At 39.9% G+C, this 19343-nt stretch overlaps 1 protein-coding gene across 2 annotated transcripts in view; it reads right to left on the bottom strand.

The window, feature by feature from the left end:
• IGF2BP3 (insulin like growth factor 2 mRNA binding protein 3) overlaps window positions 1–19343 on the bottom strand; it is a 115931-nt gene that overhangs the window by 15010 nt on the left and 81578 nt on the right. For both annotated transcript variants that reach the window (XM_075705576.1, XM_075705575.1), the window contains exons 6-10: window positions 18996–19280; window positions 16688–16822; window positions 15980–16102; window positions 13342–13477; window positions 11360–11491 (exon numbers count right to left, since the gene is read on the bottom strand). In XM_075705576.1, coding sequence (XP_075561691.1) covers window positions 11360–11491; window positions 13342–13477; window positions 15980–16102; window positions 16688–16822; window positions 18996–19280 — 811 coding nt within the window. The remainder of the gene's footprint in view (window positions 1–11359; window positions 11492–13341; window positions 13478–15979; window positions 16103–16687; window positions 16823–18995; window positions 19281–19343) is intronic.

A 19343-nucleotide genomic window follows, 5' to 3' on the forward strand; every position in this document is an offset into this window, starting at 1 on the left:
CAAGACTTCTTGGTTCTAAGAAACAGATTCTTGAAGAGCACAGTGACCAGAAACAATTAATTCAGTTCATAAACAGCTGATAATACTTGCTTTGTTTCTACAAAAATCAGTATGCTTTAAACACAAAACAGGCTTGATAAGAAGTTTTCGTCTATATTCAGAATATTTAACTAATGAAAACAATTTTAAATGCTGGTTTTGTTCATTAATTGGATTCCAATTTCCATCCAAACGTAACCTGATGAAAATCAGAAGTTAAAAATTAATCAAGCGAATAAGAAAAGCACCATTCATCATTTTTTAACAGAAAATGAAAAAATATATCAACCGAATCAAATGGTAAACTGCATAATTGTTTAAATAGAAAGATATATTCACTATGTTAGCAAAGGGTAGCTGTGGTGGTACAGACTACACTAAGGCTTTCCAGAAAGGTAACTAAAGCACAGATGTAAAACTTGGTAAGTCTACTTAAGTCATATTTCCTACTTGCTCATTTAAATCATGATTGAAAACAGTGATCTAACAGAGATGTAAATTAATCTACCCCATTGGATGAAGCTAAGCAACTGATTCGGCACACCAGTAGCTCTAACGTTTTAGACTAGTCCAACTCTTTTTCCTGTAACATCTTGGATACACCTCCTTCCATACCTCCTGCAAGTCCCTGAACACCCCAGCCATCTGTCCCTATCCTAACAGCCCATACTAACTATTTCTTTTTAAAAAAAAAAATATTTCTTTTTTAAATTCCCACCACCTCCATTCAAGATCTAAGCGTAATCTGTTCCTAAATCCTGTAACCCCTGGCTGCTTCCCCATTACACTTGGCTGTGGGTACCATCAGGATGGTACCCTTCACTCCAACCAGATTCTGCAGCGCTACAGAAGATTTTCCCAGGAGAATCACTTCTCTGCTGCCATCCCTACCATGTTATAGTTTACTCTTAGCAAACTGGCTTAGCAGAGTAGTTATTTCTTAGTTTCCAGAGCCTCAGCTGGGGTCAGGCTCTTCCCCTTCTTGGGTTATTGCCCCATGTCCTTCAGCACAAGGGCTACTGCTCCACACCAGAGCTAGAAGCTGAAGACTCCCAGCCAAGAAAATTTGCAAACTCACTCTCCTTTCTGCAACTCTTGCTTGCAGCGTTAGAAAGATCTGTAGAGCCCAACCGGCTGCCCTTGGGATAAATTTACTGTAAGACTTCTTCTGCCAAGGCCTGGTGCATCTGTCCTACAAACTGCCCAAAATCACACACAAGGAGTGCTTTTCCCTTAACTGATAGATCATCAGAAGGAAAAGCATTCCTCCTCATCTCGCACTTGCGTAACAGCCAAAGCATGGCCAGGCAAGGATGGAAAGTAGAAAAATAAAGCTATGATTCTTAAGATAGATGGTGGTAGGTAAAAAAAAGTAGGTCCAAAACCACCAGAGTTGGAGGACTGGACATTGTGTTTGGGGAATGGTATTTAAAAAAAACAAAACCAAAACACACACAAAAACAAAACCACAAAAAACCCAAACACCACAAAAAAAAAGTTTTGCCTCCTCAATTATTCCCCAAGATGAACCCTCCTCTCTTGCTTTCAGCCGACACTGCTGCTAGGTCAGTCCATGCAGGGCTAGTAAATAACAAACATGTCCTCTTATGTCCCTCGTGTTAACTTGAGCATTAATCTCAGTCTTTTTCTGCAACCCTGCCAATAGTACAAACTTTTTTCCAGTCATGTTTAAGTGTGTCTATAGACCCCTTGCTCCATCAAATGTATGTGGTTGGTAAGTCATGGCAACATTTGGGATAAGGTTGTAAATCTTTAAAAATATTGTACCCCCTGAAGTAAATAGGATTTTATGCCAGACATCAATGGGAGCAGGATTGGATTTTTGCTGGTTTCTAAGGCCATTATGCATCTCCAGTACATGTTTTCATTTACTCTAAATGTGTTGTAAATGAATTACCTTAGGATGAGACATTTAAGTCACGAAGTCATGTTATCCATTTCTAGCCAGCATCAGGTTTTTTTAGCTCTGAGGGAAATAATTAAAAACTATTTTAAGACTGCATGGAACAGTCTCCACCAATGTTTGGCTACCATCTAGCCTAGTGGGTTATTGGGGTTTTTTTTGTTTGTTTTTAAATAGTAAACAAATCCAGTTTGTAAAATAAAAAAATAAAACCAGTAGATGACTGCATTAAAAAGTTCTCTTTTGCCATTCTCCCCCTTCCCAACTGCCATGATCACCGTGGCAAGGCAAGGCAGATTTACAGATGAGTCACTTGGTCTTCACAGTACCCTAAGCTTTGTCAGGAAGTGAGGTATCGTTTTATTCAAACCCTCTGCTAGACCCAAAGCCAAAATTTAAACCATGTTTTTGCAATGCACTATGAAGAATTATCCTGGCCTACAGCTATACTAAATGCTCTTATTTATTTAGTAATAAAAACTTGCAGCAAGGGGAAACCAACATTAAGCCAAGTATCTTTGAAGACATTCCAGTAGGATTCAATGCATTAATAAAAAATAAGCTTTTGACACCGGTGAAAGAAATCCCACCGTATTCATTTTCCAATACTAACACTAGAAGTCTAAACCTTTGTTGGAAACAAGAGGCTCATTAAGAAAAACTTATTTAAAGTCTTGGTAGATAGGTCTAACATGATCCACAGTTTTACAACATCCTTGCAAATACCTCTTGGGTCACCATCTTGTACATCAGCTAAAGTTGCGCTGCCAGTGTAGGTTAACAAACTGAAGCCCGAGCTCCCCCACCCTCTGAGCTTTTCAGGTTTATTTAGAACTGATATAAGCCCGTGCTGCAAGTCTAAAACCTTCTGCCATATTCACTACCTGAAAAGCCAGGCCTACACTCAGAAGGTAACAGAGTTCTTCACTGCTGAATTCAGCCAGTCAAGAGCTAGCAAAACATAATTTAAAAGCAGCAATGTGTATTTTTAACTTCCTTCTGGACACGCTGAAGCATCACCCATTTTCCAATGCACAAACTGTACTGCCACCATCCACCCAGGGCTTCATCTTCACATGACCCCCGGACTGATGCAAGAGGCAGGACTGGGGGGAAGAATTTCCAATTACAACAAGGAACTCCCCCACAGCAGCCTCAACATCACACTTGCAGCGACCTTCTAGTGTGGCCAGGAGCTCACCATACCACCTCCCTCCACTGTCTGGGTCTCTGGGCTGGCAATCTGCTGTGGCTGGCTCCCCCTTACCCTGCAAGCGTTACTGCTGTATCATGTAAGAAACACTCGTATCACTAGATGAACCAAGAGCGTGACCGTTTATGAGGCAATCAGCCCACAGCAAAGCCATGCAGCTCTACCCTCTTCCCCCCAGTCAGTCCTGGACACCCAGAAAGTACGCCATGTGGGTGGGAGCCCTCTGTCCAGCTAGGTGAGCTGTCCTCTCCTCTTGGTTGAAAACCTAAGCACTAACCCCTGTCTGCATTGCCAGTTTGGGGACTACTGCATTTCAACACCTGAAACTCAAACACAGCTGGTTATTACACAATGGTCAGTACCTTAAGTGAGATGCTACTAAAATCATCTCACTTAGTACTACTCACTCCTCTTCTTGGCTCTCAACTTTAGTACTTTTCATCACCATCGTCTTCTACCTGGCAAGCCGTGGGGATCTCCTCAGACTACTAGAAGTCAGTAACAGGACCGCACCTATCAGAAGTGTTTCCAACATGAAAACCTAGCCAGGAACAAGGGGGTAGAAATCACAGAAGCAGAGAAGGAACATTTTCTGGCAGGCTGGCCATAAGGCATTTCACAAGCAGGAACAGGTCTGACATATTTCTGAACATGGCATGAACTTTTTGTTTTTTTCAAAATCTGATTGGCCACAATGCCAAAAAAAGCAATCTGCCACCTTTTATTCTGAATAGACAGCCAAAACCAGAAATCAACATAAGGAACAGATTGTGAAACTACGTAAGCAGGAATTCTGCTGGTCATTCACGAGCTGCAAACATAGGTATTTAGTGTTGCAACACTGCACAAGCACCAAAACAAAAGTGCTTATGTATAGAAACACTTCCACTTCAAAAATCATGGCTGCAACACACCAGCTACATGGGTGCTCCAGACTCCTAGAAGTTGCCCATGAAATTCATGGCTTTGAAAGATACATGTACTCATCAGCTCTGGTTTACAAAGACACTGTTCTCGGATTCCTTGGCAGCTGCAAGAAAAACACGTTGTGAAAACACAGAAAGGTCACTTGTTTTTTCCATCATGTTTAATGAACAGACAAACCAGAGATGGAGCCAGCTACACCAGAATGAGGACTTGACCTATTTTTGTTTCTGGCCTGAAGGAGTTCAGCACACTCTAGTAACAAAATATTATTTGGTACCTTGAGGAATTAAATTTCCCATTTAGTTTAACATTCAGAAGACGCTGAGCCTGGTACTTAGAGCTTGGGAGTCTGGGATGTTCAAGGGAACACCGATTAAATCTTCTTCCCATGACAAGAATCTGGGAGCAGGGGACCAACACAAATTCTTATCTCTTGTCCCAAGGAACTACAAATATCACTACAAGTATTCAAACCTGCAGTGAAGAAGCAGCCATGTTTATTTTAAAAAGTGTGCATTACTAGTTAGCAAGTGATGCTATTTGCATTATGACAACCTCAGAACTGTAAAAAGAGCTATTAAGAATAACTGGAGGCTTCAACACCTCAGAAAAAATACCAACTGTCAACTTGCCAGATCTTTGTACATCATACGGTGCCAACTGCATTTTTGCTTCCCTCACTAGGGGGCCAGGCCATCTCCAGGGGCAGAATAGTTTCTGATTACTCCGGACATGGGTCCCTGCCAACACAGCATGGTAGGAGCAGGACACTTCGAGGCGGTAGGAGGACCAACCATTTTCTCCACAGGGCAGAACAATCCCACAATGTTATGCACCATGGAGCAAATTTCTTAGTTGTCAAAAATGCATCATTAATGAATTCAAGAAACTAAGCTGCAGGAAAGGTGTATTCAAGGCACTGAGGTTACAATCTTCAAAAGAAGTCTAATTAGCTGATAGCGAGGTTTTTTTCAGACAATGCTGTTGTCCTATAGTGCCCTCCTCAAGATTGTGCATGCTGCGCATGTATGGTTTTCATTTCACTGATATAAAACAATTTTGTAAAAACACCGGCAAATCCTTCTTCATCCCCCAAAACCACATCCTCTTTTGGCTGTAGGACAGCTCCTCACAAAATCATCTACTGCTTAACAAGCTAGCCAAATTAGGGCAAAGCCACTTATGACTACACACATTATAGATGTACATACATTACTACCCCTGGGTAGTTTGGACGTAACAGTTGCACGAGCTAGTCCTATCAAACCCAGACATCCAAAGGAGCCCAACTCCACCAAGTAAGAGTCAAAGTACCTGGAAACATAGGACAGTTTTTCCTCTTCCTTGTCTCTCATCTATGCTCAGGGCATCAAATGAAGGCCCTCAATGAAGCAATTTTTCATTTTAAATTACTTTTCTTTCCTGCCAAAAGCACAATACAGTTATTTCTTCTCTTACATCTATGTGATATAGATCTCTTTTTTACTATTATTATTTAAGAAAATTATTGGAGAATAAAGAAAGAATCTCTCTCTTGACCACATCTTCTAAAGGAGAAAGTTTTCCATTGGCATGTTCCTCACCTGCAACAAAAAGCTTCAAGAGATGGCAAAAAAGATAAAGCAACCTATCAGCCTAGCTGTACAAGACTTTTTTTTTTTTTTGTCATCAGAAAAAGGTGGTTTGATTTCTTGGTTTTGTTTACTATAGCAAACTGCCTTTTTCCTTTCCCCGCCCCCCTTCCTAGAAGCCTCTGTGCATATCACAGAACCTGAATATTAACTGTGAGGCTAAAGAAAAGGTTAGAAAGAGTGCATTTTGAGAGTAGAGCTTCAAGAAGCTACAACGGGTGTGCAAAAAGACCAGTAGAGAAAGCAGTCCTACTGTGAGCGGGATCGGGGGGACAGGGAAAGTCTCTTCACATTAACTAGCTTTCACACAACAGAAGTTCAGCTGTCTCTTACAGGACCTTACAGATGCAGGAGAGCAGCTGGCGTGAACTCCTCTTGTGGAGAAAAGCTGTCTACTTCTCACCTTCCTACATTTTTAGTGTATCTGCCATGCAACAGAGAGAGAATTAATTCTACTACCCTGTTTCAGGACATTCAAGGGCAGGATGAGCTTTCCACAGGTTAGCCCTCCTTCCCCTATACCCTTGGGATGCCAAATTTCAGACCCAAAGGCTACAAAAGAAATGCTGTCAGATGTAGAGTTAAACATGCAAAGTTTCAATTACAAAAGGATGGGTGCAACCCGCTTGACCCCAGTAGGTGGGCCAGGTGTATTTAATTGCATGAATGTACATAGTTGAACACTAAGACAAGGATTTCTTCTTTATTTGGAGCTTTAAACTCTTCAGTGTTGCACAAGAACAAATTTCTATTCTTGAGAGACAAGTATGTGCATATTCTCCCAAAGTTCAGAACGCAGAAGCAACAACTTCATCAAAACAGCTTTGAGCAGTACAACACTACATCTGAAGCAGTTTGGCTAGGATACTTTATAAAACATTTTTTGTGGCAACATACCTTCTGGAAAACATAAACATGGGGCACATTCACTTTTGCAGAATCTTACTCTCCTCCTCATACAAATCCCAATTCTTTGTGCAGGTGCTCAGCTCATGACATTCATTACAAGTGACTAACAAAACTATTTGCAATTGTGTCAGAACTGCAACACACACAAGCATTTAAGTGCAGAGTTAAGGAGAAAGATTTAAGGGTCAACAGAAAGTGGTGGTTCTCCAGGCCCAAAAGCAGCTGGACAAGACAGCAGCTACAAATACGCACAGAAAGGTTACTGGTCCTTAATATGGTCATACAAGGGCACACATTCATCAAAAAACCCCATTAGTTTCATCATATCACCAGGATATGGGTAAAATCATGCCGATTTGAGAGTAAAAAGAATTTTTAACTCCTAATATTCTTAACTGAGACATTTCTTAAGTCCTACTTTTTCCTCAAACCTTAGAACATTTCAACGATTCCCACATGTTCCGATCTACTTGTCTTTTAGAAGAACAAAGGAAAGTATACTGATCTTGAATTTTTTTTAAAAAAGACAGGAAAATTCAGGAATCAAAACACAATGTGCAATTCCATTGCATCCCTTTTAAATGATTACACAAAATAAGTGTTTTAAATAGGCAAACAGAGCTTGGACTTTGCAAAAAATGTATGCGGTTACAATATCAAGAACTGTTGCTAGTGATAGGTAAATATAAAAAAGAGAATGGTTAGCCTACACTAGATGTGGTGCTCAGACACTGTTAGCCATGTGCAGTGGACATGTGCACAGACATGTGTATTTATATCTGTCAACGGACAGGTACCAAGGACAGCCTGTGCATTCCTGTATGGCCTCTACTGCCAGGACAAATGGTAAAGCAACAGCCAGATTCTTAGTGAGACAGAAACTGCATCTCATTAGATTAAATTAGACAAGGCTCTATGCAATAAGACTCTGGTATTATACACCAATGTGAACCATTATGGAGATGGGCCATAGAGAATGAGGTATCTCGGTCACGTGGAAATTGGTGTCCTGAATGTGACCCAGTCCAAGGAGCTAAGTGCAAACCAGTGTTTGATAACATCACCATCTCCTATGTTTGTGACACTGGACTATTCCTGAAGCAGCTGGAGAACAGTGTTCATGCTGTTGTCAAATATGCCTTAAAGTTTTGTATGAAGAGGGAGAGGATGAAGCCTTACACAACTCACGTTAACACAGCTAAACCTATCTAATTACTCAGTCCCAAGCTCCTGAATATTCAGTTTTAGGAGTATTCAGCTACAGCTGTATATATGGGCATTCAGACCTGTCACTTTAAGCTCTGGTGATGCAACAAAATCCTAGATCTGTTTACTATGCAGATTTTTCTCTTCCGACCCATATAAAAAAGCAGGATCAGGAATGTGACAGACACTTGTTTCAATAATTAAGGTAACACCTCAGTTTCTTTGGGAACAAGTTCTACACACGGTTACAGCAACACATTGTCACTAGAAAAGAGTACATATGAAGGATCAGCTCCATATGGAAACTCTTCTGCAAATGCCCAAAGCTCATCCACCTACCTCTTCTGACCCAAGGGAGAGCCACTTGTGAGTCCATCCCCACAAGAATGTGAAGAAAAGGTCCATACATTCAAAGATATTCAAACAAAAGCTTCATAACGCTCAGGCACATCATAGTGGGCTCCCAAGGCTCACTATATGGTTTGTAAGCACACATTCACAAAAGGACTTCAGTGACATTAGATGCCAAGAGCCCCCTGATGACAGTGTAGCTGAAATTGCTGAGGAACACACCTTTGCTCAGTCAAACAAACAGGAGACAGGGAAAAGCCATGTCCAGCCCTGAGCAGAAGGCAAAATTTGCACTGACAAAAATAAGCAAGACAGCAGCAGGATACACCTCTTATACCCTGATGCCAGCAGTGTTTTCAGAAAGGATTTTCAGCTGCCTGAAAGGGATATCCTCAATATCAGCTAGCCAGTGCTCCCAAGCATACGAGGACATCCACTCAAAACAAGCTAAAGGGACCTGGGTTGCCCAAATGCTTTTGCCAAAACAAGGAACTTGGTTAACAAATAGCTCATAGGTAAATGGACATAAAGTCTCCCTGTGATTTCTTCATTAATGCTTCTTCTAAAGACCTTCTTTACTGAAACCTCTTTTACTCACACAGATTTTTATTTTACTTTTTAAATCCCCTATGAGCTCTCCTGGATCCCCCTCTGTGGTTACCTTTAGCCTTTCAAATAATTTACATTTCTTCAAAATATAGCCAACCCTTTTCTTTCACTCTTTCTACTTCTACATGCCTCAATATCCTATTTAATCAGTGTCTTAAAAATTGTTCTACTAGAGAAAAAATAATTAGGAGATAGGAGTAAAACTCAGAAATTACAGAAACTAACTTGATACACAAACAAGCTTTCAAAGTCTTTGTCCAATAAAGTAAAAAAAAACAAAAACAACACACCAACTTTGTTTTCTGGAAAACTGCATCCATTAAAAGATAAGCTCATACTTTTCCTTGTTTTCCTCCTTCCCAGAGATGGACAACTACTCCAAGTAATCCGAGGGGCTGACGTGCCTGAAGCCCACAAAACCACCTGCTCTTTTCCAGATAAGGTCACATGTAAGTAAGAAAAAGTGAGATAGTTTCATTGGTTAAGGAATTGTTTCAGAAGCCCTTAGTATCATGTTCAGGGGCCATCTTGGTACCACTCCCAACCTCCACAAAAGCCAGAGTTTATCTGTGAGTTTATCCCTTCTTTTTGCTTGTTAGCTTGTCATACATTTAGACTATCTGGAACAAGAGCTTATTCAGAGGACCGAGCAAGCAGCATGAACAGAGGCAAGAGAAAGTTCAGACAGTGTGGTCCTTCCAGCTGCAAAGTTTCTGCACTTCTACACAATGACACTTGTTTCTTGACGCCTGTTTCCAGATGTTGCCACTAGTCTATTTCCAGAAACCTGGAAACTGCCAGAGATCCTAGCAGGCCAAAAAAGGTGCATCTGGGGCAGGGATAAAGGTGCACTAGCAACAGAGGGACAGACAGGAATAAGACTGAAATCACCAAATTCATCACTGTTTAGGTGCATATTTAAAGCAAAAGCAAGAGAGAACCACAACAAAAGGAAAAAGTGGGAAAGAAATGAAAATAAACCAGTGAGGAACAGAACTGTAGGCTTACAATATGAATCTCAAGAATAGTAAAAGTAGTTTGCAAATCTGGAGTAAAAAAGAAAAGCTACACTTTTCATTACCGCTAAAAAAAGTTATATACTGTTAACAAACCACCTCTAGTTTCTCTTAAAAAAGAAATAAATAAATTAAGGCAATCCATTACACAGATGGCATTTTATATGATACAATGAAGCAGAAACCTGTATTTTTTTATTAGAGTGTCAGACTAAACTAAAGTGCAGAGGGACTGGGGGAGAAAATTTGTTTGTCATAAAGAGAGGCACTGCTATTAGCAGTAAAATAACTGAGTATAAACATATTTCCGTTGTAGTTTTCATTGGAGCACTTTTTCCTGATAAAGCCTCTATTATACTCAATATAGTTTATAATGCATTCATAACGCCCAAGTTGTTCGTTCCCACAAACAATGCTACGAGTGTGGAATTTTTCCTTTTCCTTGTGGTGACATTTTCTTGGCATCTTCCTCTGGGAAAAATATTTAGGCAGCAACTTTCCTTTAGTGCAATATATATAGGCCCACTTGAGTTATTTGATAAAGTTCAGTGTGCTATGCTGCATTTTCACTTTTCTAGTTCATGAAGAGTCTCAGACTTAGCTCTCTAGATGTTACTGTTGAGCAAAAAAAGAGGGTAAAGTCAGCCACATCAGAGTTTGTAAAGCTCTGTCATCCACTTGTTAGAGTCCATTTTGAAAATTCGTCTTCCATTGAGTTGCTAACAACAACCGCCACCAGAAACAGGGAAGAGAGATGAAAAATCACCTTCTCTGTGTAATGAGATTCTCTTTTCTTGAATAGCAGAGCACCATCTCTTTCCAGAAAGACTGTGGAGCTTTCTGATACAACAAATTATCTTCTGCTCCATAGCAAAAGACCTCATTTATGATTATTAATCAGCACTGGATTTGAGTAAGAGTCTATTGAACTTTTTCACATATTTCTTAGAGAGCAGTATGGCAAGTAAATCACAGCTTTCTGGAGATTAATCCATGTAATTTACATCCCATATATTTAGCAATACTGCATTTCAACAGGGCTTGTACATTTATAAAACTACAACATTCAAACAAACATTTTAGCTACATAGAGATCCCCGCTTTATGACAAGAGGTCATTCTTTTCCTTCCATATCAACAGGAATACAATTGCAGACTAGCATTATTAATAGAAAATTCCAGCAATTTTTAAATTCCATTTTATATGAGATTTCTTTATGTAATAATTCAAGTTCTCTAGAAAATATGATCTAACACTTTTCTAAGAAACACCGTTTTCTGGTTTCACTGAGCATTTCACTAAATGACCAATGAATGCCTGCTCCCAACCGCAGCCATATGAAATATTTTCAGTATGCGAGCAGGAAGACAGACAACATTTAGAAAACTGACAGAACACAGCTACTAAAACACCTTTCCCAGATCTTTGGGGTAATTTGGCAAAAATACAAAAAACTCTTTAGTTTTGAACAGCAGCACTGTACAGATTAGTATCGCCATCCACTAACCATCCAAAATCTGAGACTTCCCTTACCCCAAATGGTGGATATGAAGCAGCAGCAGCAGCAGAGGCAACACTCACTGCGGGAGGTGGTATTCCTGAAGAAGAAGGTGGGAACAGACCCAAGGCATTCAGATTTAATCCAGGAATTAAATGTGCTTGAAGCTGCAATAGCAGAAGAGTTAATTAAGATTTACAATCCTGGTTATTAACTTTAATCAAAATCCTAGTTGGCATAGGCTATTCACCTTTTGAGAAGATGTCAATATGCTATTTAAAAAAAAATTTTCATCTCCATTACCTCAAGGACTCTGCTTCAAACCTATTTCCCAGACATATGCACAAACCAATAACATTAGAAACACGTAGTAGGAAAGGCAGATGGGAATCACTTGCTACAACTTAATCAGTGAAACATATGACAAACTTTATAGCAAGAAATTCAGGCAATAGTACAATTTACTTTCAGAGTGAACAAAATTATCAGAGAAATAATGTAATAATTCTGGCTTTATACTAAAAAGACAGCCCTATAGAAACAGAGAAAGCCCATGCACAAGCCCTGACATTTCATACACTGGGGTTATACACCACACTATAACCCCTTCCTCCCTCCCATACCTTGCAAAAGATGAAGATACCCCCCAGCATTTGCTGGGAAAGCATCAACTATAAAGTTGCGTGTCCCTTACTTGACCACACCTGAGAAAAGTGTCAGCATCATGTGGTAGGAAGCATTTGTTGTCTGTGATACAAAACTTGTCAGTACCCTTTTTCACTTCCAGATTATTGCCCAGTAATATGACTATGCTTTAGAAATACCTCAACTAGAGGACACACACCATCTGAGGCCATCAAGATAAGCCAATCATGAGACACCAAAAAAAGCCCAAAACTTCACCAATTAAAAAACTACCCTAATAATCACTACAAACTAAACTTGAAATCCATTCAGTAAGAGGTCGTTTTCTGCTTACCACACCTTTGCCAAACAGCAGAGCAGCCTCAAGCTCACCCCATGTTCCTGCTTCCTATATGAAGCAAAAATGTACCACTATAAAATATTTTGTGTCCTTGTGTGCAGTTTGTGTCCTGCAATTTGCTTATAGTATGGGAGGGAGGGGAAAAGCAGGGAGAATATTCTCTCCAGACAGTAGGAAAACCATGAAAACCAGCCATTTCTAGAAAATCAGAGACTACTATAAACTGAAAAAATATTTCCACTCTGATTCTAGACCATAAGATTTGGATGCACACACAAAAAGCTCTTCATAGCTTATCAAAAATCTCAATCATTTCTCAATATGCATTAGTAATACTTTGGCAAACTAATGAGGTGTGGTGTTTTTATTATATAATCCAGTACCAATCATCTTTGAATAACTAAATGTCTTTATCATCTATATCAAGAAAAACCTTAATAAAGCCTTCTTAAATTAAATAATGGAAAGCAGGAGAGATCCTTCTTCCATATGTTGTTATGCTTTTAACATGAAGAGACTGGGAATCACTGCTTTAAGAAACATATACAAACAAGCACATAAACCACAATAGTACATAAACACACATTCCTTTAGGTTTTTGCAACAAGAAAAAAGTTAAATGCTCATTCATTTCCTCAATCTAAATCAAGTTCTCGGTTCCCCTACTCAAAACAAACCAGAAAAAAGCCTTCATTAAAATAGCATACATACATAATAAAAAACCTCACCCAAGCCCCATGAATTAATACAAGAGGCAACAGAGAGAGGTTGCAACAAGGAAATTCTGATGTGATATTAGGAAAGAAATTTTCACCATGGGAGCAGCGAGACAGGGCACAGGCTGCCTGTGGACTTTCTACCCATGGATATGTTCAAGAGGGGACAAGTCCATACACAACCTCATTTAACTTTGAAGTGGGCCCTATATTGAGCAACCCCCATGCTGGGCCAGGTGACCTCCAGAGGTCCCTCACACCTAAATCTTTCTGTGGTTCTAGTTCTAGAAAGGGCCCATGCCACAAGACAACTCACATTCATAGCAGCGATATCATTTTCATAGGACTCCCTGATTTTCTTCATAATTTCTTCCTCAGCCTTGGCACAAGTTTCAATACTGCCTTTAACTGTAATGGTCCTTTCTGGATTATAGAGTGTCAAGTCCTGCAATCTGCAAATGAAACAGAAGCACAGTTAATTAGCAAACAGCAGAGGGTAATCCAGATCTATCATTTGAGTGCGATGACATCTGAGTGTGTCGAGTTTGCCCTCCAAGGAGTGTAGTATCAATTCATAACAGGGCTCAAACAGTTCTCAGAAAATCTGGAGAAACTCTGTCCCCACAGCAAACGCAACAAAAACCACCACAGCGAGGTTTGGCATCAGATGTTTGAGATGTGCTTAGGTGCAACACAAGGTGGAAACCAACACGCTCTGTAGGAACATGAGCTGCAGAGCAGTGCAGCACCATTCAGCTTCACACTCCACACCAGCCCTGCCAACAGAGAGAGGGCTTCAGACATTTTAGACATCCCAGAAACACAGGCTACAAGAAACTTTCTTTCCTAGAGAACAGTAGTGGATTCCTTAAGGAAGGAAAGGGAAAAAGCCCAACCCTCAGTGAAACTGCAGGAGAGCCTCCAAATCCTCATAATGGGAAACCAAAAGCTGCATGCAAGTCAACATTTGCTGCAAAACACTAGTAACTCCTCAGGGAAAATGAAAGGGTTACAGCATTAAACTAGTGCTTTGTCAGGCAACAAATGCTGACCTACTATGGTAAAATGGAAGAAACTGACTGGGAAGCCATGGTATATCCACACAGTATATACTGAGAATACGTGAGTTGAAGGGGTGAAGACAAAAAAAAAAAAAAGAAAGAAAGAAAGAAAGAAAGAAAGAAAGAAAAAGGTCAGAGCAGGATGCAGAAGGGGTGAGGAAGCCCATGGCAGGGAGGAGAAAGGAAGAAGCATGCAAGGCTTGCTTTCTTGCACAGCAGGCAGCACGGCAACCTGCGCATCTCAGTTGAGCAGCAGCAAGCATGAAATGCATCCACAAAGCAATCCTTAAGTTTTCAGTGTGCGAGCACTGAGTTACTGCCTCAGGAAGGAAAGTGGTGGAAAACACCCCAAAGAAGAGAGGAAACACTTTCCCAAACCAGCTGCATTACTTTAACCTTATGGACAAGCTTACCAAAAAGCCTAAATGAAGAGATCAGGAGAAAGACTAATTAGACAAAGCAGAATCAATGGGCATATATATGCTTTCTTTTATGTACCAATTAAACCAGGCGACTTCATGGGGCTATTTCAGGCATGGCATGACAAGTATAATCTTGAGGCCAAGACTCTAATGCAAATAAACCATTAACTTGCTAAATTAAAAAATACTCTGTGAGTGTTTACAGACAATGTATTATTTGTGTCATCATCAATAAAGACAAGTGGGTTTCACGGAATGAAGACCATTATCCCATTTACCCTGTGCATATTTTTTTTTCCTTTAAGAAATAGCATTAACAGTCCGTGTACTGTTTGCAAACAAAATGTTTATGCCAACACATTTAAGAGAGCATGCTGGCCTTACAAAACCTATTCTTGAAACACACTTATGTGGGTGCTTTTTCTCCAATTGATTTCACTACTTTTCCTCAGACTAGTTCCATAAACTTTTACATACCTTCAGAAAGGTCTCAGGTGCTTTCACCCAATTTAGAATTTCCTCTTTTTGAGGAACCTCATTCACTCTTAACTTCCTTGCCTTCATTTGAGCTATTTTCTGCAGTGCACTTTTTTTTTTTTTTGGTGCCCTGCATGTATTCACATCTCTTCATATGTCTTCCAAACTTTCTCCCTTTCCCACAGCCTATAAGCCTTATTCTCACCCTTTCTGGCTAAGGCCTAAGCCCAAGATGCCCTCAAATGCTTGGAAGTTCACACCACAGTATTCATTATTCAGAACAGGAGGTTCTCTGAAGATATTGCTCCAGGGTAAAACTACTGTTAACAGCCAAGCTTCTACAGAGATGTTGATCTAATCAGCGATTTGCAGATTTCCAGTGAAGGCGAAAACTCCTGTTTAATCTCAGCTAAATTTGAACAGGTCTCAGTTACCTTCACAAACTCACAGACCAAAAGCTATTACTTTGAAGCAGACTAGTGAATGTATCCCAGTTTGGCTGCCAGTGGCCAAGAGGGACAGAACTGCTACTAAAAATACTCTTTTCAGTATTCATTTGCTTTATTTCCTTTCCTCTTGTCCAAAAAGTCTAATCTGTACCAGAAACTAAAACATCACTAGTTTCACTCACTTTCACACATAGCTCAGAACTGATCCAGGCTTATAGTTTAAAACACTCGTCATTACATATGGTATAATATGTTAAAAACAACTGACACTTAAAATATAGTCTAACACAGGCTCCACATAGCCTATGTTATTTTTAGGCTTGCTCTTGACTGAGTTTACAATGAAGACTCACTGTTTACACTAAATTTAACTGAGCTTAAGTAACAGTTTAATCCACATTATGGAAAGGCCTCGAAAAGGCTGTTACCTCAAGCCTTCAAAACACACATAATATTTTTGTAAGAAGTCTGTACCTGAATGTGCCACAGCGGCATTGCTGCTATTTAAGACATCTCACCAAAAGATTAGGCCACCAAGAACTTACGGAGATATCGTGATTTTAGTATCTGTGTCCTGTTCAATTTTCTTCAGGTTTCTTCCTTCTTTGCCAATAAGTCGGCCAACAAAGTTGTTATGTGCCAATATCTTCAAGGGAATTTCTTCTGTGCTGTAATGGAGGTTACACCCAGTGAGACTTTTGGAGACCAGAGTGCAAGTTTTTGTGTATGTTATGGATAAATTTTATTTTCATAGAAATGCCTACAACTCCCATTCATTTACACATGTTTACACTAGATGCAGAACGAGTCCAAGTGCAATGCACATTTCAGCACTATCATCTATAGCTTCATTGTAACATACCTGCTAAATAAAAGTCAGACTGAAGTAACAAGAGCTGTTGGGAAGGAAGAAATATACCTTAAAGCTTTTAGTGACACCTCACAACTTGTTATGCTCACTCTGATTAAAAACTATTAGTTGTTTTAAAAACTTCAGTATTTAGATTCACAGATGAAGATTCACCTCAAAATCACAGCCAGACAATGGCTGAAAACGTAGATGTGTGCTGGGGCTAATTAAGCCAGTAGACTGTCCTGAAAGGAAAAAAAGTCTTAGTTCCTTTACCTACTTAAATATGGGTAATGGCAACAAAGATTCACTTCTTAACACTTTTTAAAGACTACGTCTTTAAATGGAGTCAACAAGAATTCAGAACTTGTAATGCCTCCACAATGAAATGCCTTTTACTCACAATTTAGTATCTTGAGCTTCCTTTTGCATGATCTCCATAATAATTTTACAAGCCGTTGAGCAGCCTTCAGGAGTTGAGTGAATGGTAATTGGTTTCTCAGCAGCACCTGCGTTCTCTTTACGATGAATATCAATTCTTGAAAGAAAGAAAAACACTAACTGTAACCATATACCGTATGGTAAGCCTTGCATATTTCCAACTCTCATAAAACTAATTTATTTCGAGCTCACACTGACTACCTTTAAGTGGTTTAATTTTGCGGAGTATACAACTACTTAAACATCTTCTAAATACTATTTTTTTGTGTGTTATAAAGAGCCTCTCCTATCTCCATTTCACCAGCTAAACCCCATCTTTGTGGACACCAGGATCTCCTTTCTTTATTAAACCCCCATCAAGATATTCAGGGGAGTTGTTAGACAGACAATCTGCGGTAAACCACTGAAGACAACATTTCATCAAGCTTTCCCAATACTCCATTCACCAGCCAGTTGCTCGACTAATCATGACTGTGTAGATACAGTACAGTCAGGCTTTGTCCCACCTTGTCTTTTTTAATGACCTCAGCAGCAGAGTTTCCTAGCACTTCTCTGCTAGCAAGTAGCATCACAGTACTTGCACTCATCCTCAAAACTACTTTGCTATGCCTTTTAAGCATAAAATTTTTCCTGATGTTACATTTCCTCTAACTCCACTCTCTACCACCCTAAAACAACTAGCTTTAGTCTACACCATGGTTTGTGTAGCTCTAGAAAATTAACAAAAACTAATTATGATCTTCATCAAGACAATGCCTTGGATATTATTTATCTTCTGGCAATAACTGCAGGTCACATACTCTTTGCACATCTGCTTTTGTTTCCTCCCCTCCCCTCTTCCCCAAATCATAGCTGTTTCTAAACTTAACAACCAACCATGCTGCTTTTCAATAAACTCCTTTATTTTTCCTCTTCTTTCTGATATTGAAAATTCATGTTGTTTCATGATGCAACATTTTAAGAGCCCATGGCAATCCTTTGTGCAACTGGAACTAGATGACATTTCTTTTTTTATCCCCAAAACAATGAAAAGACCATTCTTGAAGTCATATATCTGTAAAGTTAGCAACCTTTGATTATTTCTGCTCTATCCAGCCTTCTTTTAAGAGATAAAAGCTTTCCTTATGCCAATCTTCCAGGATTTTTATAGACAGAGTTAGACATTTTAGATATCACCTGAAAAATTGGTTGCCCATAGGCGAACTTCAACCAAGTCTTGTCAGGACACCACAAATCTCTTAAATCTGTGTTGTTAAACACAGCAAATAGTCTCCTGGGTTACCACATGCTAATGAGATGTTGAAAGGAGCATCATGATAATCCTGGGTTTGAGGAGGGAGGGAAAGCCTGTTTGTTTGTCGGGGGTGGGGGGTGCAATTATAGAGGCCTTCCTTATCCTCATTAACTAGTCTCAAAACTGAAGCCACCCACCCTCACACACAGCTCATTTTCAGGTCCTGCCTGCTATAACTACAGAACTGGGGGTTCGTACCAGTTTACTGCTGAAGACAGCATCTCTCACTCTCCACTCTTAAGGGTATCCTGGAAGAATACGTTGAATACGATCCTCACCTCCCTCTCCATCTGTGCTGAGCTCTTCCTTGTGGGTAGGGATTTAACACACACTGAAAACAACCTCCTCCAGCATCTCTAGGCCTGAGTACTCTAAGCTTCTTAGGTCACTTAGCAGCTTGCTTTTTGCCTCCTGTGTATTTCCTTAATCTGTGTTTTGGTGTGGTCTGCAACTTGATAGCAACAAATGTGTTCACCAGAAATACATGGGGGTGAGGTGCAAAGAGTAGCGAGGGGAGATAGGAAGGGGTTTCTCCCCACCCCTCCTCTAATTGAAAACATTTATAAATCCTGAGAATGCCCTAAATTAAACTAAAGTGAGAATAAAGACTTAAAGACTTGGATATGTCACCACACTGACTGCATGCCCCACAGACCAACCTTACAGCTCTTTCAGTTTCACTTTTTGTGCCAGAACTTTATTAGTACATCTCTAAGCAAACTCTCCGGCATCAAGTACCATCCTACTAGCACTGCCTAATTTCATTTTTTTTAAAAGGTAGAAACAAGTCAGCTAGTATTTGAACATGTGTCAAGGGCAGAATCCAGTCCTTAAATAAATCTTGCAAAAAGATTTCCTATTCACTGTTATCTTCATTTGCTCTCTGACCACACAGATTAGTTGTGAAGTTGTACAAGTTTCCCTTTGCATGGGAGATGAGGACACAATACAATTACAGTTTTGTAAAACAACTTACTTGGACTGAGTCTGCTTTGTAATGTTTCTGATTGTCGCTCCTTCTTTTCCAATAATGGCTCCGACGAACTGTGTGGGAACCAGCATCCTTAGAGGAACGTCTGACTGTGGTTTCTGCCTTGTGGTTGCACCGGGTGACCCTTGCCTTGGAGGACCCCTCTGTCCGAATCCACGTCTTCCCTGGGGATGCTGTTGCAGAGGTTGCTGGGCTGCCATTTCGTCAGGGATGTATGCAACTTTCAAGGAATAGTTTTCAAGCTGAAACCCATTCAGTTTTTCTATTGCTCTGTTTATTTGCAAAGGGGAGGAGAGAGGAGTTAAAAAAAAAAAAAACCACAATCACACACAG

The sequence above is a fragment of the Pelecanus crispus genome, chromosome 2 (assembly GCF_030463565.1).
Source record: "Pelecanus crispus isolate bPelCri1 chromosome 2, bPelCri1.pri, whole genome shotgun sequence".
Classification (NCBI taxonomy): domain Eukaryota; kingdom Metazoa; phylum Chordata; class Aves; order Pelecaniformes; family Pelecanidae; genus Pelecanus; species Pelecanus crispus.